General features: G+C 43.4%; 1 protein-coding gene across 3 annotated transcripts in view; it reads left to right on the top strand.

The window, feature by feature from the left end:
* MIER3 (MIER family member 3) overlaps positions 1-26561 on the top strand; it is an 874587-nt gene that overhangs the window by 193588 nt on the left and 654438 nt on the right. For all 3 annotated transcript variants that reach the window (XM_044063799.1, XM_044063797.1, XM_044063798.1), the window contains one exon: positions 4604-4738. In XM_044063799.1, coding sequence (XP_043919734.1) covers positions 4604-4738 — 135 coding nt within the window. The remainder of the gene's footprint in view (positions 1-4603; positions 4739-26561) is intronic.

Below are 26561 nucleotides of genomic sequence, written 5' to 3'. Positions count from 1 at the left end.
CCAGAAAAAAGGAGGTTATTGTCCCCACTGTACTCATCCCTCATTAGACCCATTATAGAATACAACGCCCCATTTGGTATGTACCTCTCAAGACATCTGCAACAACTGGAAAGGCCTCAGAAATACCTCACTAAAAGAATCACAGGCCTAAAGCAGATGCCCTATGCTGACTGCCTTAAAAAACTCCAGCTATACTCTGTCGCATATAGTCTACTCAGAGGCGATCTCTGCTTAACATACAACGCCATGTCAAACCCAGAGCTGTTGGACATGCTACACTTAAAGAAATCCCAATCCCTCACAGCTACGCTCAGGGATCTAAACCTTGTCATCACAATAAACAAAACATGCTGGAGGGATAGGTTCCTGACCCAGAGACTCCCCAGACTCTGGAATAGATTGCCCGTACATGTCAAGCAGAGTGCCTCTTTGGACCTCTTCAAGAGGAAACTTGACGATTGGATGGGAGAAAGGAAATTCACCCCAGGGATCACGTCAGTCGCCCTGCTAGACAGGGGTTCAGGAAAGTAAATAATGTGGAAGAAATAGCCAGGGAATTGTTATGGCTAGGCTTGTATAGGCCCTAGGGCTGATAGCCTAGTACCAACCTATGAACCAACCTATAAATGCACCTGTACATCAATCTAAAAGAAATGTTAGCTGTACAGAATGCTCTTGACAGCCTTCAGGGACCACATTCTTCCAGGACAATGAATGGTAAAGATGGACAACACCATTGTTATGTGGTACATAATCAAGCAGGGGGGTACACATCCTTACTCCCTCTGCAGACTAGCCATGGCATTGTGGAGCACAGCCTTGAGCTGCCAAGTGCATCTACAAGCTCAATTCCTGCCAGGAAAACTAAATACACTGGCAGACGGACTAAGCAGAAATCTCATGGACCCACACGAGTGGAAACTGGACCCTAGGATTTTCAGCATGCTGACAAGCAAATGGGGGGAGCCCAGATATAGACCTGTTTGCCTCCCCCCAGAACTATCAATTGGAAAAATTTTGCACAAGGACTTCCCACAGACAAGCTTCGAAAGTTGTTTCTCAGTCCTTCAGCTGGAAAAACAAAACAGTTTATGCTTTTCTTCCTTTGCTTCTGCTCTCCAAAGCACTACTAAAGATCAAACAAGACAAACCAAGGACGATTTTGATTGCACTAGACTGACCACGCCAGCACTGTTACCTCCTCCTGCGCAGTGTGTCACTGTTGGCCCCATGGCACCTGCCTCAGACTCCTACCCTGCTGTCTCAGCAGGAGAACCAGATTCTGCACCCTCTGCTTCAAACACTGAACCTAGCAGCCTGGCTAATTACCTAATCTCTCCTTTACCATCTCTCCGTAAACCAGTCATGGATATCATTTTAGATGCAAGAAGGCCTAGTGCTAGAAAAATCTTATGCTGAAAAATAGAAGAGATTCTGTGTCTGGAACCATTCTCAAGGGATGAGTACAGCAGTGCTCAATTTACCTCAGATTTTACATTACTTAACTGAGATGTTTCACAAGGGCCTGTCTTTTTCCTCAATAAAAATTCACGGCTCAGCCATTTCAGCTCTTTATAACACAGAACCTCCCCTCTTCCCTCATCCACTGCTCAAGCAGTTCCTCAGAGGGGCCAAAAATTTAAGACCACCCAGGAGAGCTCCAACTCCAGCCTGGGACCTTAACTTTGTATTGGAAGAAACTCACCCTTCCTCATTTCGAGCCAGCTGCTACTGCAGATTTAAAATTCCTTTCTTGGATAACAGCTTTCCTTTTAGCAGTCACTTCAGCAAGAAGGGTGTCTGAATTACAGGCCCTTGTGGCAGTGGAGCCTTTCATCATCTTTCATGCAGACAGGGTGTTCCTCAGGACCAATCCCTCTTTCATGCCAAAGGTGGTATCCAGTGTGGCCCTTAATCAGTCCATTCATTTGCCAGGCTTCTTTCCTAATCCACAGAACAAAGGGGAATGGATACTGCACTCCTTAGATGTGCACAGACAACTTAGATTCTACTTGGACAGGGCTAAACTTCAAAGGAAATCTAAACTGCTGGTGACATTTGCTGCAGGGACAGAGGGGAAGGCTATTTCTAAGCAAACCATCTCCAAATGGATAGGCCATTGCATTCATTTCTTCTGTAAGCACCATGGAAAACCTATCCCACACGGGATCAGACCCCACTCAACCAGCGCTGCATCTACTTCTACAACCTTTTTCAGAGGCGTACCTACCAGGGACAATCCTAGAAGCTGCTACCTGGAGTTCTGTACATACTTTTACCAAGCATTACCATTTGCCAATTTTCTCTAAATCCAGAGCTGGCTTTGCCACTGCAGTCTTGCAGGGCCTTTATAGCTGGTCCTAATGCTATCTAAATTCCTCCTCCATCCTTAGCTTTGGGAATCTACCCAAATGTGATGACTGCAACACTGAAACATGAAGAACATAGTACAGTTGTGTAGACTTACCATAAATGTAGATGTTAGAGTGTATTCACTGTTGCAGTCCTGGTTACCCTTCCTCCAGACCCCTGACTTCTTTTGGCTATACCTCTTCTCTCCGTTACAATGCTTAAAGCTTTTTGGTGTATTTGCTTTTTTGTTGGAAGTATAACCTTGTATATTTATAGATTTAATTGCTTCCCATTAGGGGGGCACCTGACATCTGGTGCATGAAAAACTGATGTAATGACGTCAGCTGCATGTTTTATATCCCTGACGTCACGGAAGAGGAGACAGCAACCGACGTATGACCCAAGACTTTGTTAATCAGGCCAACTGAGGGCTACTGCAAGCAGATAACCCAAATGTGATGACTGCAATAGTGAATACACTCTAACATCTACATTTATGGTAAGTGTACACAACTGTACTTTCTACATTGAGAGTTCTTATTCACTGGTCTTATTTTTTGCTGTGTCATGGTTCACTTTTTGGCCATTTCAACATGTCTACCCATGGACCCTTCCTTTTCAATGTATTCACATGTCAAAATGTTTTTGATAGTGGTGTGTAGCAAGCCTCCTATAAAATTGGTGGCTCCTCCTTGTTAAAACCTTTGTTTTAGAAAAATTAACTTTTGTTCTACATAAACCAGTTCTTGAGGCTGAATTGAGATTCTTAATTTGGGTAAGTTTTGCTGAATGTTCAGACTTCTGCAAGAAGAGTGAGTTGCAAGATCTTATTGTGCATCAGCTTTATTTCTTTTTCTATAAAGGTATTTTTTCTTTTAAAGAAGTAACTTTTCCTTTATTCCTGAATTGGTATCCAGGCTTGCTTTTGAGCATAGGCCTGCATTTCCTTGAATAATTTCCAGAACCTAAAACTGAGGTAGAAGGGATCATCCATACTTTGGATGTCCATAGACAGAACTCTATTTTGACAGAAATAAAACTTTCAGAAACTCTGACTAATTACTTCTTAATGAAGGTAAGAAATAAAGTATAAATTGTGAAGCAGGCCATCTCTAAATGGTTTTCTCATGCTGTTAATTTTTGTTATAGCCACTACAATAAGGTAACTCCAGGCAGGGTCAAGAGTTAACTCAGGACCTTGGTTTCATCTGTGCCTTCTTTTTGGAAAAGGTTGGATTTTAGAAATAGGACATAAGCAGCAACTTGGTCCTCTGTGCATACCTTTGTAAAGCACTACAAAGTAGATTCCTTCTGCAGGTCTGGAGTAGGCTTTTTTAGGACATTTTTCCAGGGGCTTCTGGACCTCATCTTCCACCTCCCAGTCATTACACGTTATAGCAATCTAGCCATATAGCTAAAGCTACTGCAGCAGTGATTACTGTGATGAACATAGTACAGCTGCGTAAGTAAGCTTGCCATAACAGTAGGTGTTCAGCGATCACTGCTGCAGTTTCCACTCCCTCCCTCCTTCCCCTTATGTTTGTATGTTTATGTTGTCAGGGTAAGGACTTATTTCTTAGTGATAACCCTTTTTCAGGGCTCTTTCATTTGGTATGAAAGCTCTAAAGGGTTTGGTACCTAAACCACTGTTCAGTTGCACTCCTTGGCAGGATATTACCCATATAGCTAAGGCTACTGTAGCAGCAATCATTGAAACATCTGTTAAGATAAGTTTACTATGCAGCTGTACTTTCTGATGACAGACTTTATGTAAAATGACAATCAGTTAAGAGCCTGAAATATTATGCTGTTTCATGGCTGGTTCATCTGTTTTAATGGGTCAGTTTGTAGGATTTTTAACTTGTTTGTTTAGCATTATCTGATGTGAGAAATGTAGAACAGAAGATTTTGCATTGAGTACTGCACATTTTAATACCACTTTAAGGACATGGTAGATAATTGACATTTCCAGTATCCTGACATGATATACATTTTGGTTTCCTGTAGGGCCACATGATAAAACTGGTTACATGTCATTGTGTTGAAGTCTGATAGCTTTGATAGTGCCAACATGTTTGACATTGTTACACACTGTAAAGCAGAACATTACTTTAAGCCCTTGCTTCTTTACATATTTTTTTGTATGCTTTAATAACAGGCGACATATAACAAGAATGTTGTGTAGTTATCTGAACTGATGTCATAGTACAAGAAGTATTTTATGTAATCTACTATATTGCTCCATCAACAGGAAGGTAACATGCCTTTGGAAGACTTGCTGGCTTTTTATGGGTATGAAACATCTATTCCAGTTATGGCCTGTTCAAGTGCTGATAGCTCTGCTAGTGAACTTGCTGATGAACTGCCAGATATGACATTGGACAAGGCAAGTATAAGTAAACCTGGTGTGTGCCTTTTATGATGAGCTCAGTTATTGAAGTTAGCACATTTCTTCCAGTTTCTGAATATTGGAGTACTGTTTGCTTCTTCTAAGAATGAAAAAGGTTGTACATTTTTTCTTTTTCTTGTTCTTTTGATGTAATTTGGAATCTGATGTCTTTTCCATTTGGATTCTACCTCTGGGTTATCAAATGTGACTCTGATCTGAGACCAGCCATATTCCAGAGATTTTGGCCTGCTGAGCTCTGTCTCCTGTACCCAGTGTCCCTTGTTCAACTAAGATTAACTTTGATTTTATTTGCTGCCATTCCTGGACAACAGCTTTGTCTTTTGCTCCACCAGAGTGTATTCTTTTTCTGATATTGAGTGTGATTTATCCTGTTTTATTCTCTATCTTTGTCTTCTTGTCTTGCTATTTGTGGTTTAGCTTTTTATTTGTAGTAGGTTTATGGTTAGGTGGTCTTATTAGCGGCCTTTTATTGCCAAGTCTATCTTTTTTTGTCTAGTGTGGTTAGTGTTTGCTGTGTTTTAGTTTGAGTTTTTCCTTGTTAGACTTTGGTAGTGTAGTAATCATTGCAGTAGGTTTGAGGTATGGAGTTAGGATTTCAGAAAGTGTTTAGCTAGCTTATGGTCACAAGTTGCCATCACGGGGCGCCCATGGCTGGTGTGTTTACTGTCAGGGGCAGCCCATTTCGAATCACCCTGTACTATTTACAAAGGCTTTGGTACTTGCGCTGTCAATGACAGAAGAACCAAGTTGGTCCCAAAAGGAGTGTTGTAGGCTGGCGACTCTTCTGCTCCTCTTCCATTAAAGGGGAAAAGAGTGATTGGAGTGTCAACAAGCAGGGCACTGAGGACCTCACACCTTCCAAGAGTGACAGAAAATGTTCAGCCCCATCATCTTCTGCTCTGCCAGATCCAAAGGTTCCAAGACCCTTGGCTCCCCTGGCAGTTTTAGCTCTGTTGTCTGCTGTGACACCATGAATCCTATCGCCTTCAGTGCCAGTTGCAGGTAAGGCTCTCTATTCTGCTCTCATTGTTTCTGGCCTTCTATTGCACAAGGAAGCTCTGTTTAGTAGGACTTTCTCCCTTCCCATCTACTTGTGGGAGTCTCTTTGGGTCCTTTTCTCTGCCTCTGATCCAAGCTTCTAAGGAACTTTTGTCCAATAAGCAAGCAAGCCTCCCATTGGTGGCTTCATTGGCTCTGTCATCCCATTCATTTGGGATTTAAGACTTCTGGACTGGGAGCAACTGATGTGGTCCTTTTTAACAGGCACAAATGCAGTCAGGATCCATCCCATCAGCTCCGTAAAGTTGCTTTCCTGTCTCAAGGGCTATTATTCAAAGGTCATCAGAGCTAGTTGCCTTTCTTTCTTTAGGGATGGATTAGACATCATAACCTTTTTCGACTCCTACCCCTACCTGGTTTCCTCAATTCCAGCAGTATCTAAGCAGAGTGGGCCTCGAGCCAAAACTTGTGTGTCCAAATTGTTGTTTTGGGATAATTTCTTCAGCTAAGTGCCTTTGCTTTTGAATGTTTGGCTCCAGTTTTGGCTTCTGGGCAGGTTGGAGTGACTCTGGAGTCCAGTGACTCTTTGGGACCTTTAGATCTAGGTCTGTGAGCTTCAAGCAGCCTGCTTCAGTTTTTGCCTTTGATGTGATTAAGAGGATGTTCACCTGTCAGGTGACGCTTCAGTCTCCGGCACAACAGCTCACTGATGGTAGTCTCCAGCCTGCTCTACCTTCAGGGTCCCTGGCACCTTCCACCCCCCCACCCCGATTCTCTAGGGCTGGAAGTTTTGTGCAGGGCGTGACGTAAGAGGGAAGCACTTGGATTCTCCTGAAGAATCCCTCACAGAGGGTACCAACAATGAGCAAGAATTGGGGTCCCTTCATCTCCCCTGAGAGGACATCTACTTTGGTGATCTTAGTTACTTGGCTAGCTAGCCCAGGGGTTGGACTGCCAAAACCCTGTCTCCAGACGAATCTGTAATTTTTTGATGGTCTTTGGGGGTGGACCCATCTATGTCCTGGTTCCCCCTCCGGACACCTTTTATTGACCTGGTGATGTTCTTCTTGTTTCACTGTTGCAGTCATCACACTTGGGTTTATCTGCCTGTAGGTAGCCCTCAGTCTGCCTGAATACCAGAGACTTAGTATTTCTACATAGGATGCTGTCGCTCCAGGACTGATGTAAAGTCGTCAGGAGTATAAAAACAGGCAGCCAACACCATTACATCAGTCTTTCTTGCCGAGCAGCCCGAAGCAGAAGCAGTTCGCAAGTGCCGGTCGGCCGCTACCTGAATTTTCGTTTACGAATTGTATAATCCTGAAGTCTTCTAAAGCGAAGTACCCTGTTGGGGATCCTTTTTTCTTGCTCTGATGTCAGAAAAAGTTAACAGTTGTCTTGCCTGTGGAAAGCAAATGCCTGTCAGAGATTTTCATTCTTACTGCGTCACCTGTTTATGGCCAGACCACGACGTCCCTCGCTGTCGGTTTTGCTTGTTTAATGCCCGAACCATTTGTCGTTGGGCTCTCTTTGTCGCTAAATTCTTTTGCTCTGTATCTCCGTATTCTGAAATGGCTTCGTTTAGCCATCCGACTAACGATATTACGAAAAAAGATAAAGATAGAGACAGACTGCATAGGTCCAAAACTGCCGATGTTGCTTCTGTTAAGCTAGTCGCCAGTCCGCCGGTACTTAGTGAGGCGCTTTTGCAGCCACTGATGCCTGCTTCATTGGATTCGCAGGCCTCTATTGAGACCCATTTGGTATGCCATGAGACGCTTCTTCGACTATGGAACCTGCAAATGTCTCTACCTTGGATGGGTCCGGAGCCGCTGAGCAGGCACCGGCTTCTGAGGCAGTTCTTCGCCAAACCAGTGTTCGAATAAAACCGCCGACTTCATTTTTAACCAAAACTACAGAGTTTCTTAGGCCCAGAGTATGCACTACGCCTAGAAAACCTACTACCAAAGCGCATGCTAATGCTCCCATACCACAAAAACAAATGCTTAGAATGGCTGAAGACCTTATTACGCTGATTAGGGGAAGTCTGCCTTACCCTGCAGAGAGACAAAGAATCTAGTCCCCTTCAGCTTCTACAGACCAGGAGTCCTGTGGCTCTGAGATTTCTGATTATGAAGACATGCCCTTATCTGCCTCTGAGGATTCAGATGCAGAGGAATCCATTCCCTCTGCCTCCCTTCCAGAGGATTTTTCTTTTGGTGAAACCTTGCATACTTCAAGAGAGAATTTCCACTGGGAAACTATCCTCGGTCCAAAAAGAGACTCAGAAAATGTTTGCATCAGCACAGGCCTTTAGCTATACCCCCTGTCCTGGATGTTGTGGATGATGTTTTTATGGAATCCAGTCGTACTCCTGACACTTAGGAAACCAGACAGGTACTACAGAGTGAGTACCTGACACACATTTACTTTCAGGAATCCCACTGCTGACCCAAAGATAATTTTCCAGGGGCATAAAGGTATCAAGGCTACTACAGCCAAGAATCCCACCCCTTCGGACAGGGATTCCAGAGGTTTGGACAGATGGGGTAAGAAGGAATATACCTCTACAACTCCCGCTATTAGGGCATTGAATTGCCAGTTTCACATGCTGAAGTACCAGCAACCTATTGTGGAACTCTTTAAACAAAAAGTGGCAACCTTTTCAGACTGTGCAGAAAATAAAGAATTGCAGGCACTTATGCACTCTGCAAGTCAAGTCAGTAAGCATACTTTGCAGTGTGGCTTTGATGCCCTAGAAGCATCTTGCAGGGCAGCAGTCAGCGACTCTGTTCTGAGAAGACATGCTTGGCTGAAGGAACAGATCTTGCCAGACCATGTCAAATCAAAGTTACTAAATGCTCCTTTGAATAAGGACGGTGTGTTTGGCACCAAAGTAGAAGAGGTTCTTAAAAAGATGGAAGAAAAAACTAAATCTATGCAGACTGTTAAAGAATTCTTACAAGTGCAACCCCCTAGATTCAGTAGGCATTGCCCTTCAAAACAGTAGTCCTTTCCAGCCCCCTCCAGGCCTTCTCAAACCAGACCCAGGGGAAACTGATCACCCAGACTACAGTCTCAGGGTATGCAGAGATCTAACAGTGGAGTGCCCCCACCCCTAAAGCAGGGAGTGGTAAGCCACCTCCGTACGGAAAAAGCTCACAATGACTTCTTTACTCCATTTCCCAGCCCTGCCCAATTGCTTGTGACCCTAGGAGGAAAACTTGCCCTTCATGCTAAAAACTGGATGTCTATCGCTCAGGACCGGTGGGTCCTCAACATTGTATCCCAGGGGTGCAAATTTTATTTCCCTACACTGCCAACCTCAAGTGGGTTTCCAGACCTTCCTCCAGACCAGTGGGCAGAGGCTCAAAACCAAGTACATATTCATAGTGTTACCCTGCTGCAGTCATCACACTTTGGTTATCCTGCCGTCAGGCGGTCCCGCAGTCGGCCAGAATTCCAAAGTCTTGGTCCAGCGTTGGTTGCTGTCGCTTCTTCCCTGACGTCAGAGCACCAGGGGTATATCAGAGGTATCCGACGCCATTTTCTTCAGTCTTTCTTTCCGCGCGGTGCCCGAAGCAGAAGCAGTTCGCAAGTGCCGGTCGGCCGACACCTGAGATTTTCGAATCGAGTTTCAGTCCGAAGTCTTCAAAGCTAAGTACCCCCTTGGGGAACCTTTTCTTGCCTCAGTCCGATGTCAGAAAAAGTTAACAATTGCATTTCTTGTGGGAAGCAAATACCTCATAAGGACTTTCATTCTTTTTGTACACCTTGCCTAGGCCCAGACCCGGTTTTCAGTGAGGCGCCTATGCAGCCGCTGGCTACCGCTGAATTGGATCCCCAGGCCGCATCGGATCCCCAGCAGGGATTTCTAGGCCGACGCAGCCTTTTTCCTTAGGCCCAACCGACAACATTGCAGTAGGGGAAGCTGGCGCTGCAATACACCTTCGGTTTCTGAAGGTGTCTTCAGACCGACTACCCTCACCATTAAATCTTATGCTAAATTAAGACTCCTCTAAAACCAAAAAAGCCTACACTTTAGTCTCCAGGTCAAGGCCCTATGCCTAAGAAATAGATGCTTAAAATGGCTGAAGATGTGAATGTTCTTCATCTCACATTGCTGCAGTCCTAACACTTGGGTAGTCCGCTGTCCCTCGATCGGCCCGAATATCAGAGTATAAGGCTGACGTCGGTCAAGGCGCATTTGACTGACATCAGAACGTCAGGGTACAAATGCGCATGACCGACGTCATATCCTCAGTCTTTTTTGCCGCATGGTCCGATGCAGAAGCAGTGTTGCAAGTGCCGTTCGGCGTTCTGAAATTTTTCGCATTCGGAGTTTCAGACCGAAGTCAGAGTTGGTTAAGTACCCGTTGGGGAATATTTTGTTTTTTTCTTGCCTCAGTGGTTTACCGGATGTCAGAAAAAGTGAATAACTGTATTTCTTGTGGGAAACAGATTCCGCATAGGGACTACCATAATTTGTGTATACCTTGTTTGGGACCTGAGCACGACGTTGTTGGGTGTCGCTTTTGTGCTAGGTTTAATAAACGCACTATAAAGCGAAGGTTGGATTGTGCCAGGTTGGTCTTTGGGAAGCGGTGCAATTACAATATGCCGTCGGATGCACCGGCCCGGCTTCCTCAAAGAAGCGCAAGGACAAGGCAGTTAAAACTAGGTTAGAGGAGTCGTCCGAACCGGACGCCGGTTCTTTAGAGGCGTCAGGGGAACCGGTGGTTCCGACGGAGGCCTCTCTGGAGTCCCAGGGAGAAACTTTTTTACAGGATGTGGCCTCCCAGGAGGCAAGTCAGGCTACAGGGGCTTCTCAGATTACTTTACTCCCTCCCTTCCTAAGGTGTCTAGGCCCTCTCTTTCTGCTTCCAAGGCTTCTCCTAGAGGCAGGTCTAGTTTAGCTGCTGTGGGTGTCACTCCTAGTTCTTCAGGTTCTGTGCCCAAGAAGCACATGCTTAAAATGGCAGAAGATTTAATTACTTTAATTAGAGGCTCTATGCCCCCTCCTGATAAGAGGCCTAGGATGGAGCCAGTGTTGGGGGATTATGAGCAGGCTTCAGATGTGTCTGAGTCTTCGGCTGAAGACTTGCAGGAGTATTCTCATTATTCTGATTCTGATGTTGATGATTCTACTCCTTCTGCTTCTCCTCCTGAGGATTTTTCTTTTTCAGAGACCCTTCACTCCATGAGAGAGCACTTGAAATGGGAAGGTCAGGACTTCTCTGACTCCAGGAAAAGGCTTAGGGAATTTTTGTTTTTACCCCAGCATAGGCCTTTGGCTATACCTCCTGTTTTGACTGTGGTGGAAGATGTGTTTGCAGAGGCTTCTCTTAATCCTGATTCTTTGCCTCCTGCTCCTGTTAAACCAGATAGGTATTACAGGGTGCCTTATTACAGGGTGCCTGAAGCACATAAGTATCTTTTTAAGAGTCCTAGGGCAGACCCAGAAACTGTTAGCCAGGGGCCTAAGGGTGTTAAGGCTTCTGTTGTCAAGAATCCGGTTCCTGCAGATAAAGAGGCCAGGGCCTTGGATAGATGGGGAAAGAAAGTTTATACTTCTTCCACCCTAGCCATGAGAGCTTTGAATTGCCAGTTTCATATGTTAAAATGTCAAAATTATCTGCTTTCACAGTTGAAATCTAAGGTTGATGCTCTGGCGGAAGGTATTGATTGTAAAGAGTTACAGGATTTAGTGCATGTTTCTGAACAGGTGGGTAAGCATTCTTTGCAATGTGGTTTTGATGCTGTACAGGCCTCCTCTAGGGTGGCTGCCACTGGGTCAGTTCTTCGCAGGCATGCCTGGCTGAGGGATCAAAATTTATCTGACCATGTTAAAACTAGGATTTTGGATGCCCCTTTACAATCTGATGTCTTGTTTGGTTCTCCTGTTGAGGCAGTTTTAAAGAAAATGGAAGACAAGGCTAAGTCTATGCAGACTGTTAAAGATTTTTTGCAGGTTCAGCCTCCAAAGTTTAGTAGAAATTGGCCTACTTAAGGGGTGGACGTATCCTTCTTATGATTCCCAGTCCAGGGGTAGATCTAGACGTGGCAGGGGCAGAGGTCAGGGCTCTTTCAGGCCTAGAACAGGGAGTTCTCCTGCACAGTCTTTGAGTGAGGGCAGGGGTCAGTCCTTTCGTAAACAGACCCAATGACCTACCTTTTCAGCTGCCAGAACCTTCTCGCCTGGCAGCACCTTTGGGAGGAAGGTTGGCACTTTTCAAAGAAAATTGGAGTTTGATTACCCAAGACAAATGGGTACTGGATATCATACATCACGGTTACAGGTTTTATTTCCATACCTTGCCTCCTTTCAAAGGCATGCCAGACATTCCTCCTCCACAAAGAATAGAGGCTCACAAGCAAATTTCACTGTTACTCCAAATAGGGGCCATACAGCCGGTTCCTATGCCAGAAAGGGGCCTAGGATTTTATTCTCGCCTGTTCCTAGTACCAAAGAAGGGGAACACGTGGAGACCAATTTTGGATTTATCTATCCTCAACACTTATCTGGACATTCCCAAGTTCAAAATGTTGACGTTGCAGCAGCTTTTACCTCTGCTGGGCAAAGATCATTGGATGGTAACTTTGGACCTCAAGGAGGCTTACCTTCATGTTCCCATCAGACTAAGTTGCAGGAAGTATCTGCGTTTTCGAGCTGGGACTTCTCACTATCAGTTCTCTGCATTGCCCTTTGGCTTATCTACTGCGCCCAGAGTGTTCACGAAAGTTCTGGCTCCAGTGATAGCTTTCTTCAGGCTAAAAGGAATACAGATCTATCCTTATTTGGACGACTGCCTGATTCTGGCTCAAGGAAGGGAACAGCTTCTTCATCATTTGGAATATGTGATAGCAGTGCTAAGATGCCTGGGGTATTCTGTGAACGAAATAAAGTCCAGTCTAGTACCCTCTCAGGACATGTGCTTTCTGGGTGTGAGACTGAATACAGCATCCCAGATGGCCTTTTTAACCCCGGACAAACAAAAGAGTCTATCCCTTTACTTCCATCAGCTATCTCATCAGTCCGGGCTGACTGCAAGGACAGTCCTTCAAGCCTTAGGGTTCATGGCATCTTGTATTCTGTAAAGGCAAATGTGTAGAACAGTCACAACGTGCAAGATATAGCAGAAACTTATTTACTGGGCAAGAAACTGGTACAGTTAAAATGTGTTAAGATGGACATAGCATATTTTGAAAAATGTACAGTTTTAAAAATTGTTCCGAAAGGATTGAGGTTTTTTAAATTGCCATTAGGTATTAAGATAGATTTTAGTGTAATTACTGATTTTAATCTTATGTTTGATGGGTTTGGATACACTTACATGCAACACCTCATAAAATATAATGAACAGAAAGCTAAAATACTTTTAGAGGAGGTGTATAATTTGAACGAATCTATTATACAGGTTGAACTGTTTGATAAATGGTATGACTGTTATTCTAGCCAATTCAATCAGGCCACAATCAAAGTAAAAAATGTCTTTGAAAGGAAAATGCACAAATTAGACCGAGATATGGACTCATATAGAAACGATAGAGCATATGTATGGCCGAAACAAGATAGAGAGAATGAGGGTATGTTTGAAGTGGTACATTCTAGAGGTAAAAAGAGATACACACGTAGGAATGATGAGGAAAATTTTCAAGTGGGGAGATACTTTCCCGCGCCAAAAAAACAGCAAAGGAGATATTAGAATATCATTGTAGTCCCACTACCAAGTATGCCACTGAGACAGGTCACATTACCACACTTCGGAAGGACCCTAACAAGGTACCATCCCCCATTACTAACAATACTAATGAAGTTATGTCGCATTCAGTTCTTGACAGAGGACCTAGTATTTGTAGTCACCAAGGTTTCAATGTGTTTAACTACACTGATATCCCTGTCACTAAAGACGACATAATTTCACTTTTTAGTAAAGGAATGAAGTACATACCAACGGTTAAGTTTGAACTGTTTGACCTTATAAAGGAAATTAAGTTTTTCTGTAGGAGGTTGAATTTAGCCATTCAATTTAATGAGCATCCTAATAGGATTGGTACTGACAGGAATCACCATACCTTAGTGAAGAAAAGCACTTACATACCTACTATGAACCCACAGGTGGCCATATTTGAAAACATGGTCTGTCATGACATATACCATCTATACAATGATATTAGGAACAATGAAAGGGAAGGAAATGCATTTGCAGACAATTTAACTTCAGGCGAAAGAACCTGCCTAAAAGAACTCATTATCAATAATGAGATTAGAATCATGAAACCGGACAAGGGAGGTGGGGTGGTGATTTTTGACAACTCCCAGTACTACAAGGAAATCAATAGTATTCTACATGACTCAGGCAACTACGAAAAGGTATCCCTTAATCAGATAAACACTGGGTATAGACGTATTGACTATGCCATAGAAGAGTACTTAATTGACCAACGGATTACCAACGAGATATATGATTACGTCAAAACTGAACATCCCATCTTGGCACATATAGTTGGAATCCCGAAAATCCATAAGAATAAGATCAAACCACCTTTTAGACCCATTATTTCCGGATCAAAGTCTAAGACGTTCAAGATAGGAACTATCATAGACAAATGGACAAAGCACATTTACACCAAAGTCAACCATTTGGTAAAGGATTCATGGGACTTCTTAAGCAAATTAACTAAGGACATGTGGGATGAAAATTTAACGTTTCTAACAATCGACGTCCAAGATCTCTTCTCTAGCATACCTATGAGTTCGGGACTTGAATATTTTCAGAGTAGTTTAAGTAAATATTTAGGAGGCAGCTGGGACAGAATCAATTTGATTACGGACATGATGAGCCTGGTGTTGGAACACAACTACATAGAGCATCAAGGAGAACTCTTTAGACAATCTCGGGGAGTAGCCATGGGAGCATCCTGTGCTCCTATATTCGCCAACATGGTGATGCTAGAGTGGGAAAACATACATATATTCTCATGTGAGTTCTATAAACACATACGGCTATATACCAGATTTTTGGACGATGTGTTCATTATTTGGACTGGACCTACGGAGATGATCTCATCCTTTGTTGATTATCTTAACAATACCACAGACTTTTTGAGATTCACGTATCAATTTGATAAAAAGGGCATTGCATACCTGGACACGTGGATAGGTAATACAGGCACTGGATTTATATCGAGATTATATAGGAAACCCACCTTCTCCAACGACTATATATACTTCACCAGTTGCCACCCACGCCACATATTCAAAAATATTGTGAAGGGCCAGTGCATTAGAGCAGCAAGGATGTCCTCTACATACGATGATATGAACAGAGAATTAGATATCATAACCCAACTTTTTATTGATAGGGGATATCCCAAGAAGTTGCTGGAAAACACAACTCTTTTTGTAAAAACACAATGGGGACTTAAATACAAACCATTGTTAGGGAGCCCCATCACTACATTGAGCAATAAGAGTAAGGATTGGGACAATAAAGTATGTGTCATAAGATTTAATCCATTTGCACAGATGATCACAGAAATTCTCAAGAAGTATTGGACTCTCATCACCTCTGCGGGCACCCTGGGTAGCATAGTTGGAACAGAGATATGTACTGTGTACAAGACGGGAAACAACATTAAAAGTCTATTGGAATGTGGAATGAAGAAGAATGACAAAAAGAGCACACAAGGGACTAGAAAATGTGGATGCTGTAAACAATGTATGTACATCAACACTTCACCCACCATTAGACTAGACAACATCACACACTCCAAGGTATATTGTACAACAGGAAATTGTGATTCCCAGCGGATAGTATATTTAGCCACCTGCACCTTGTGCCCTGCCTTTTATATAGGCAAAACGGAGAGGAAAATGAAGAGGAGAATATACGAACACATGTATAGTATCAAAAGGGAAGACACTAAAAATGCATTATATAGACACATACAGGAAAAAGGGATAGAGCATAAGTTTAGGTTTTCAATCATTGATCAAGTTGATGTTAAGGACAAAGGTGGAAATTGGAAGACATTCCTCGCATGGAAAGAAAGTAGATGGCAAATATGCACTGATGCCACTACACGACCTGGCATCAATGACTTCATCAGCATAAAACCCTTGTTAGCACTGAATTAAGTTTCCCATAGACACATTCATTTAGTTTCAAGTATTGTAGCATTGCAGCATATGCATTTTATAATAATAATTATAATAACAATCTTTTAAAAACAGTAAATCAGATAGTGTTTACGTGTTAATGGGAAAAAAATTTTTAATATTGGTCCAAGTAATTATATATCACTATCTTTTTATATGTTAAAGAATGAGTAGTTTACATCTACAGTTCATGTATTTAGATTATTCATTACAATAAGTTTAATATTGATGTATTTAGAAGTATGTGAGTGTAATTTGATGATTACTTCCATCAGACATTTTATTTTTTATTTTTTACTAATTTTTATTAATATTTTTTAATATTTGTAATCTTATATATATTTTTTAACAATTTATAGATACATATCTAAACATCTTAGGAATACAGTATCTTTATTCCACTCATCTAATATTTTTAGTATGTATTCTAGCTAGCATGACATTAGTAAAGGTTGTGAGGGAACATTGCCGTTTTAAAACTTAATACACTATATTTTGGCGCCAAGTCTGCTATAAAAAGAATGTACTGCTGTAAGATTATGGTTCTGATGAAATCTGTATTGTTACAGATGAAAGCGCTCAACCACAGTTAATTTTAATCAATAAAGTGTGTTTTTTGGTGATATCATCGGCTTAGAGTGATTTTGGAGTACACAGTTTCTGCTATATCTTGCATCTTGTATTCTGGTGCTTCCCAATGCCAAACTGCATATGAGGAAGCTACAATGGTATCTCAAAAATGTATGGACACAGCACTGCCAGGATCTGGACACTGTCATTCAAATAATACCTTGCATTCAAAAGGAATTTTTATGGTGGGCTCAGGAATGTCACCTAAACAAGGGACTCTCTGTGACCCGGCCAGAGGCGAGTCAGATTTTAATGACAGATGCCTCAGACATAGCTTGGGGAGCTCATCTAAATGGAAGGTGGATACAAGACAAGTGGCCTGCCAGACTACAACATCTACATATCAACATGAAGGAGATGTTAGCAGTCCAGTTTGCATTAATAGCTTTCAAGGATTTACTTCTTCCAGGGCAGGTGTTGATTCTAACAGACAACACAACTGTCATGTGGTACATCAACAAGCAAGGGGGAACACATTCTTATCCTCTATGCAGGCAAGCAATGATTTTGTGGGAGACTGCTCTCAGTTTACATCTAAGTCTTCAGGCAAGGTTTCTGCCGGGAGCACAGAACTCCTTAGCAGATGTGTTAAGCAGACAAATCATGGATCCCCACGAGTGGAAACTGGATCTTCATGTATTTCAGAAATTGACAGTGTCCTGGGGAACTCCAGACATAGATCTGTTCGCTTCTCCACTAAACCACCAGCTGCCAAAGTTTTGCACAAAGCGGTATCATCCCAAAGCTTGGAAAGTGGATGCTCTTTCTTTCAGTTGGAAAAATCTTCATGTGTATGCCTTTCCACCTCTGCCTCTCCTCTCAAAGGTACTTCTGAAGGTCAGACAGGACAAGCCAAGGATGATTTTGATAGCTCCAGATTGGCCTCGACAGCACTGGTACCCACTACTGAGAAGTCTAGTACGGAAGCCTCCATGGCCTTTGCCTTTGATTCCACATCTGTTGTCCCAGGAGGACAGTCATTTGCTCAATGTCAAACTTCACTCTCTTCACCTAACAGCATGGCATATTCTGTTTTAAACCATAGGGGTCTCAACTTCCACAACAAGTTTTGAATGTGATTTTGGAAGCTAGAAGGCCTAGTACAAGGAAAGTGTACGCAGATAAATGGAAGAGATTTTTGTTTTGGAGTGCAGCTAAGGATTTGGATGTTTCTGAGCCTGATTTAAGTGTGGCTCTTCAATATCTTACTGAGTTATTGGACAAAGGTTTGTCCTTCTCTTCTATTAAGATTCATGCTGCAGCAATTTCAGCTCACTATGACTGTGACCCACCATTGTTTTCTCATCCTTTGTTCAAGCAATTTCTTAGAGGGGCAAAGAATATAAGACCCCCACGAAGAGCTCCTACTCCTGCTTGCGATCTCAGTTTTGTGTTGGAGAAACTCACTCTACAACCTTTTGAACCTGCAGCGACTGCTGAGTTGAAATATTTGTCATGGAAGACTGCTTTTTTGTTTGCCATTACCTCTGCAAGAAGGGTTTCTGAATTGCAGGCCCTTATGGCAGTTGAGCCTTTCTTAATTTTTCATAAGGACAGGGTATCTTTGCGTACTAATCCTTCCTTTATGCCTAAAGTGGTTTCTAGTGTGGCTTTAAACCAAACTATTCATTTGCCTACTTTTTATGCAAATCCCCAAAATAAAGGGGAAAAGATTTTGCACACTTTAGATGTACACAGGCAGTTGCGATATTATTTGGACAGAACTAAAGGGTTCAGACAATCTCAGCAGTTATTAGTTTCTTTTGCTTTGTGCTCTCAGGGCAAGCCCGTGTCAAAACAAACTATTTCTAAGTGGATTGGATTTTGCATTGCTTTCTGTTGTTCCCATCATGGCAAAGAGATTCCAGCTGGGATTAGGCCTCATTCCACTAGGGCTACTGCCACTTCTACAGCTTTTTTGAGGGGGGTGGCAACTAAGGATATTTTGAGGGGGGTGGCAACTAAGGATATTTTGGAGGCAGCCACTTGGAGTTCAGTGCATACCTTTTCTAGGCATTACCACCTTCCACTGTACTCTAAATCCAGGGCTGGTTTTGCCACTGCCGTGTTGCAGGGCATTTTGGCAGCTCCTGCTTCTATATGATTTGGCCATCCTCCCTTACCTCTGCTTTGGGATTCTACCCAAGTGTTAGGACTGCAGCAATGTGAGATGAAGAACATAGTACAGTTTTGTACCTACCATAAATGTAGATGTTCAAGATCCACATTGCTGCAGTCCAATTTACCCTCCCTCCTTCCCCTCTGTAGTGTGAGGTGGTTGTGTGGGTTGAGTTATCCATCTGAGGTATATTGTGCATATTGTATTTATGTTGTATATATTGTACATATTTTTGGTATTAGGCTGGTTGGTTGTTTAGTTGTTGTCTTTGGGTTTGGACCTTTCTTTTTAGGGTCTTCTGACATCTGGGGCAAGAAAAGACTGAGGATATGACGTCGGTCATGCGCATTTGTACCCTGACGTTCTGATGTCAGTCAAATGCGCCTTGACCGACGTCAGCCTTATACTCTGATATTCGGGCCAATCGAGGGACAGCGGACTACCCAAGTGTTAGGACTGCAGCAATGTGGATCTTCGAACATCTACATTTATGGTAGGTACAAAACTGTACTTTTCTTTGATCAGGGGTTCCCAACCCCCCCCCCCCTGACAAAAGGCCTAGACATGAGGAGGATTATGCCTCCTCTGATCAGGTGTCTGTTTCCTCAGGCTCCTCTGAGGAACAGGATTACTCCTTTCCCCCTTATGAAGATTCTGATGCTGAAGACTCCATTCCCTCCGCTTCTCCCCCTGAAGACTACTCCTTTGGGGAAGCCTTACACACCATGAAGGAACATTTCCATTGGGAAGGTCAGGACTACTCTTAACTCAAAGAAAAGGCTCCGGGAGTTCCCCAGCACAGACCTCTTGCTATCCCCCCTGTTTTGGACATAGTAGATGATGTTTTCTTAGAATCGAGTTTAAGTCCAGATTCTCTGCCTCCTGCTCCAGCCAAACCAGATAGATACTATAGAGTGCCTGACTCTCACAAATTTCTTTACTAAAGCCCTGCTGCTGATCCATAGACAATCTCCCAGGGTCCCAAAGGGGCTAAGGCTTCTATGGCTAAAAATCCTGTACCTTCGGAAAGGGACTCCAGAGCACTAGACAGGTGGGGGAAGAAGGTTTACACCTCTACTACTCTAGCTATGAGAGCATTAAATTGTCAATTTCACATGCTTAAATACCAGCAATTTCTTATGTCTCAAATAAAAAAAAAGATGGGCACGCTCCCTCAACAGTCTGAACTCAAGGAAATGCAAGATCTGTTGCATGCAGCTGAACAGGTGGGCAAACATACTTTACAATGTGGTTTTGATGCCTTGCAAGCTTCCTCCAGAGCAGCTGTTACTGGGTCTGTGATACGTAGGCATGCTTGGTTAAAGGAGCAATCTCTGCCTGATCATGTTAAATTAAAGTTACTGGATGTGCCCCTACAGCAGGATGTTTTATTTGGGGTTAAAGCAGAGGAGGTTTTAAAGAAAATGGAGGATAAGGCAAAATCTATGCAGACGGTCAAAGATTTCTTACAGGTACAGCCCCCATGCTTCAGCAGAAATTGGCCAACAAAAAATTGGTCCTTTCCAGCTTCTGACAGGCCACAGAGGGGTAAATACAGGCGCCCAAGGGGCAGAGGACAAGCACAAATCCCTTACAAACCTCACCAATGGGGCACTTCAACACAGAAGGGAGGAGAAGACGGGTCCCAAACCACTAGAAGGCAAACACAATGACTTAAACATCAAACTGCCAAGCAAAACTCTCTTGGCAGCTCCCTTGGGAGGAAAATTAACACTTTTTGCAGACAACTGGTGCATCGTCACAAAGGACAAATGGGTCCTAGACATTATCTCACATGGCTACAGGTTCCATTTCCACACCTTGCCAAGGATAAAAGGAATGCCAAACCTGCCACAAAATCAATGGGCAGAGGCACAAAACCAAATTACAGCTCTCATGGACATGAAAGCCATCCAACTGGTACCTACACAGGAGCAAGGCCAAGGATTTTACTCAAGGCTCTTTCTAGTCCCCAGAAAGGACAATGCTTGGAGACCCATTCTGGACCTTTCAATTTTAAACACTTTCTTGCAAGTACCCAAATTCAAGATGCTAACACTACAGCAGCTTCTTCCCATGTTGGACAAGAAAGCTTGGCTAGTAACGTTGGACCTCAAGGAGGCATACCTGCATGTCCCCATCAGACAAAATTGTAGAAGATACCTCCATTTCATTGCAGGTTCAATCCATTACCAAATGTTCTTCGTCTTCCATTGCTGCAGTCCTGACTATTGGGTATAGTCCGCGTCCAGTCGGCCCGAATACCAGAGTATAAGGCTGACGTCGGTCAGGGCGCATTAGACTGACGTCAGTACGTCAGAGTACTAATGCGCATGACCGACGTCATATCCTCAGTCTTTTTTGCCGCATGGTCCGATGCAGAAGCAGTTTTGCGAGTGCAGGTTGGCGTGCTGAAATTCTTCCGAAACCGGAGTTTCAGACCGAAACAGAGTTGGCTAAGTACCCCGTTGGGGAACATTTTGGTTTTTTCTTGCCTCAGTATTTTACCGGATGTCAGAAAAAGTGAATAACTGTATTTCTTGTGGGAAACAGATACCTCATAGGGATTATCATACCTTGTGTATACCTTGTTTAGGGCCTGAGCACGACGTTGTTGGGCAGTCCCGGACGTCGGTTCTTTGGAAGGCTCAGTGGAGCCGGAGGTTTTGCCAGGAGTTTCCATGGAGTCCCAGGCAGAAACTATACTCTTACAGGATGTGCCTTCTCAGGAGGTAGGCCAGGCTGAGGGGGCTTCTCAGGTGACTGTTCTTCCCTCTCTTCCCAAGGTAGTTAGAGCCTCTCCTTCTGTTGCCAAAACTTCTTTGAGAGGTAGGCTTACTTCAGCTTCAGTGGGGGCTTCTCCTAGCATTTCGGGTTCTGTACCTAAGAAACATATGCTTAAAATGGCAGAAGATTTGATTACTATGATTAGGGGTTCTATGCCCCCGCCTGATAAGAGGCCTAGGGTGGAACCGGAGTTTGATAGTTTTGAACAGTGTTCAGAGGCTTCAGAATCTTCTGTGGAAGATATGCAGGAGTATCCTACTTATCATGATTCTGATGTGGATGATTCCACTCCTACAGCTTCTCCGCCTGAGGATTTCTCATTTTCAGAGACTTTGCATTCCATGAGGGAGCACTTTAAATGGGAAGGCCAGGATTACTCTGATTCCAGGAAAAGGCTTAGGGAGTTCTTGTTTTTACCCCAGCATAGGCCTTTAGCTATTCCTCCTGTGTTGAATGTGGTGGAAGATGTTTTTGCAGAGGCTTCCTGAACCCTGACTCTTTGCCTCCTGCTCCTGTTAAGCCTGATAGGTATTATAGGGTGCCCGAAGCTCATAAATATTTGTTTAAGAGTCCTAGGGCGGACCCAGAAACTATTTCTCAAGGGCCTAAGGGTGTAAAGGCTTCTGTGGTTAAAAATCCTGTTCCCACTGATAAAGAGGCAAGGGCTTTGGATAGGTGGGGAAAGAAAGTGTATACTTCTTCCACTCTAGCCATGAGAGCTTTGAATTGTCAGTTTCACATGCTAAAATATCAGAATTATCTCCTTTCACAATTGAAATCTAAGGTGGATGCTTTGGCGGAAGGTATTGAGTGTAAAGAGTTGCTGGATTTGGTTCATGTGTCTGAACAAGTGGGTAAGCATTCTTTGCAATGTGGTTTTGATGCTGTACAGGCCTCCTCGAGGGTGGCTGCTACCAGTTCTGTTCTTCGCAGGCATGCCTGGTTGAAGGATCAGAATTTAGCTGAGCATGTTAAGACAAGGATTTTGGATGCTCCTTTACAGTCTGATGTGTTGTTTGGTTCGCCTGTGGAAGCAGTTTTAAAGAAAATGGAGGACAAAGCTAAGTCTATGCAAACTGTTAAAGATCTTTTGCAGGTGCAGCCACCGAAGTTTAGTAGAAATTGGCCTGCTAAGGGGTGGACATATCCTGCTTATGATTCTCAGTCTAGGGGTAGGTCTAGACGTGGTAGGGGCAGGGCTCAAGGTTCTTTTAGGCCTAGAACAGGAGTTCACCTGCTCAGACTTCTGGTGAGGGCAGGGGTCAGTCCTTTCGTAAACAGACCCAATGACCTGTCTTTTCAGCTGCCAGCAGATTCACGGTTGGCAGCTCCTTTGGGAGGAAGACTGTCTCTTTTCAAAGAAAATTGGGATTTAATTACTCAAGACAAATGGGTGTTGGATATCATTCACCACGGTTACAGATTTTATTTCCATACAATGCCCCCTTTCAAAGGCATGCCAGACGTTCCTCCTCCACAAAGAAAAGAGGCTCGCAAGCAAGTTTCTCAGTTACTTCACATAGGGGCCATTCAGCCAGTCCCTGTATCAGAAAGGGGCCTAGGATTTTATTCTCGCCTGTTCCTTGTACCAAAGAAGGGAAACACGTGGAGACCAATTTTGGATTTATCTATCCTCAACACTTATCTGGACATTCCCAAGTTCTAGATGTTGACGTTACAACAGCTTTTACCTCTGCTGGGCAAAAATCACTGGATGGTAACTTTAGATCTCAAAGAAGCTTACCTTCATGTGCCTATAAGGCTAAGTTGCAGGAAGTATCTGCGGTTTCGAGCTGGAAATTCTCATTATCAGTTCTCTGCATTGCCCTTTGGCTTATCTACTGCCCAGAGTGTTCACAAAGGTTCTGGCTCCAGTGATAGCTTACTTCAGGCTTCAAGGAATTCAAATCTATCCTTACTTGGACGACTGCCTGATTCTGGCTCAAGAAAAGGAAGTTCTTCTACAGCACCTGGAATATGTTATCGCAGTGCTAAGATGCCTAGGGTATTCTGTGAACGAAATAAAGTCCAGTCTAGTACCCTCTCAAGACATGTGCTTTCTGGGTGTGAGACTGAATACAGCAGCCCAGATGGCCTTTTAACCCCGGACAAACAAAAGAGTCTGTCACTTTACTTCCATCAACTATCTCATCAGTCCGTGCTGACTGCAAGGACAGTCCTTCAAGCATTAGGGTTCATGGCATCTTGTATTCTGGTGCTTCCCAATGCCAAACTGCATATGAGGAAGTTACAATGGTATCTCAAAATGTATGGACACAGCACTGCCAGGATTTGGACACTGTCATTCAAATAATACCTTGCCTTCAAAAGAATTCTTGTGGTGGGCTCAGGAATGTCACCTAAACAAGGGACTCTCTGTGACCCGCCAGAGGCAAGTCAGATCTTAACGACAGATGCCTCGGACATTGCTTGGGGAGCTCATCTAAATGGAAAGTGGATACAAGACAAGTGGCCTGCCAGACTACAGCATCTACATATCAACATGAAAGAGATGTTAGCAGTCCAGTTTGCATTAATGGCTTTCAAGGAGTTACTTCTTCCAGGGCAGGTGTTGATTCTAACAGACAACACAACTGTCATGTGGTACATCAACAAGCAAGGGGAACACATTCTTATCCTCTATGCAGGCAAGCAATGATTTTATGGGAGACTGCACTAAGCCTGCAACTAACTCTTCAGGCAAGGTTTCTGCCAGGAGCACAGAACTCCTTAGCAGATGTGTTAAGCAGACAAATCATGGATCCCCACGAGTGGAAACTGGATCTTCATGTATTTCAGAAACTGACAGTGTCCTGGGGAACTCCAGACATAGATCTGTTCGCTTCTCCACTAAACCACCAGCTGCCAAAGTATTGCACAAAGGGGTTTCATCACACGGCTTGGAAAGTGGATGCTCTGTCTTTCAGTTGGAAAAACCTTCATGTGTATGCCTTTCCACCTCTACCTCTTCTTCCAAAGGTACTGTTAAAGGTCAGACAAGACAGGCCAAGGATGATTTTGATAGCTCCAGATTGGCCTCGGCAACACTGGTACCCTCTACTACGGAGTCTGGTAAAGAAGCCTCCATGGCCTTTACCTCTGATTCCTCATCTGTTATCTCAGAAGGACGGTCATCTGCTCAATGTCAAGCTACACTCTCTTCATCTAACAGCTTGGCATATTCTGTGTTGAAACACAGCAGGTCTCAACTTCCTCAACAAGTTTTAAATGTGATTATGGAAGCTAGAAGACCTAGTACAAGGAAAGTGTATGCAGAAAATGGAAGAGATTTTTATTTTGGAGTACAGCAAAGAATTTGGAGATTTCTGAGCCTAATTTGAGTGTGGCTCTTCAATATCTTACTGAATTATTGGACAAAGGTTTGTCCTTCTCTTCCATAAAGATTCATGCTGCAGCAATTTCAGCTCACTATGATTGTGACCCACCTTTGTTTTCGTGATCCTTTGTTCAAGCAGTTTCTTAGAGGGCAAAGAATATAAGACCCCACGTAGAGCTCCTACTCCTGCTTGGGATCTCAATTTTGTGTTGGAAAAACTTACTCTACAACCTTTTGAGCCTGCAGCTACTGCTGAATTGAAATACTTGTCATGGAAGACTGCTTTTCTGTTGGCTATTACTTCTGCAAGAAGGGTGTCTGAGTTGCAGGCCCTTATGGCAGTAGAGCCCTTTTGATTTTCCATAAGGATAGGGTATCATTACGTACTAATCCTTCTTTTATGCCTAAGGTGGTTTCTAGTGTGGCTTTAAACCAAACTATTCATTTGCCTACTTTTTGCAGACCCTCAAAATAAAGGGGAAAAGATTTTGCACACTTTAGATGTACACAGGCAATTGCGTTATTATTTAAGCAGGACTAAGGATTTTAGGCAGTCTCAGCAGTTGTTTGTTTCTTTTGCTTTGAGTTCTCAGGGCAAGCCTGTGTCAAAACAAACTATTTCTAGGTGGATTGGCTTTTGCATTGCATTTTGTTATTCCCATCATGGCAAGGAGATTCCAGCTGGGATTAGGCCTCATTCCACTAGGGCTACTGCCACTTCAACAGCATTTCTAAGGGGTGGCAACTAAGGATATTTTGGAAGCAGCTACTTGGAGTTCAGTGCATACTTTCTCTAAGCATTATCACCTTCCTATCTACTCTAAGTCTAGGGCTGGTTTTGCCACAGCTGTTTTGCAAGGCATGTTGTCAGCTCCTACTTCTTTATAATTTGCCAGCCTCCCTTACCTCTGCTTTGGGATTCTACCCAATAGTCAGGACTGCAGCAATGGAAGACGAAGAACATAGTACAGTTTTGTACCTACCATAAATGTAGATGTTCGAGGATTCCATTGCTGCAGTCCAATTTACCCTCCCTCCTTCCCCTCTGTATTTAGGGGTGGTTGTGTAGGTGAGTTTACATGCTTATATTTTTGTATATATTGTTGTATATATTGTACATGTTTTTGGTGCAGGTTTTTTGGGACTTGTCTTTTTAGGGTCTTCTGACATCTGGGGCAAGAAAAGACTGAGGATATGACGTCGGTCATGCGCATTAATACTCTGACGTACTGACGTCAGTCTAATGCGCCCTGACAGACGTCAGCCTTATACTCTGGTATTCGGGCCGACTGGACGCGGACTATACCCAATAGTCAGGACTGCAGCAATGGAATCCTCGAACATCTACATTTATGGTAGGTACAAAACTGTACTTTCTCTGCACTGCCCTTTGGCTTATCTACTGCGCCCAGGGTCTTCACAAAATGCCTGGCACCAGTAATTGCATACTGCAGACAGAGGGGAATTCAAATATACCCATACCTGGACGACTGTCTCATACAAGCAGAAAGCAAGGACATTCTCTTACAACACCTGGCTTTTTGTAAGACATCTTCTAAGTTGCCTAGGGTACACAGTAAACGAACAGAAATCAAAACTAGTGCCCTCACAAACTATGACATTCTTGGGTGCCAGCTTGAATACAACGGCCCAGATGGCTTATCTGACGCAGACAAACAACTACAATTAACTCAATACCTCAGAACAATGGCAACAAAGACCCAACTCCCTGCAAGAAAAATTCTGCAGGCCTTGGGCTTCATGG

Source organism: Protopterus annectens, chromosome 2.part2, assembly GCF_019279795.1.
Source record: "Protopterus annectens isolate FY-2018-M chromosome 2.part2, PAN1.0, whole genome shotgun sequence".
Classification (NCBI taxonomy): Eukaryota; Metazoa; Chordata; order Ceratodontiformes; family Protopteridae; genus Protopterus; species Protopterus annectens.
This window is presented reverse-complemented; position numbering and strand designations above follow the sequence as displayed.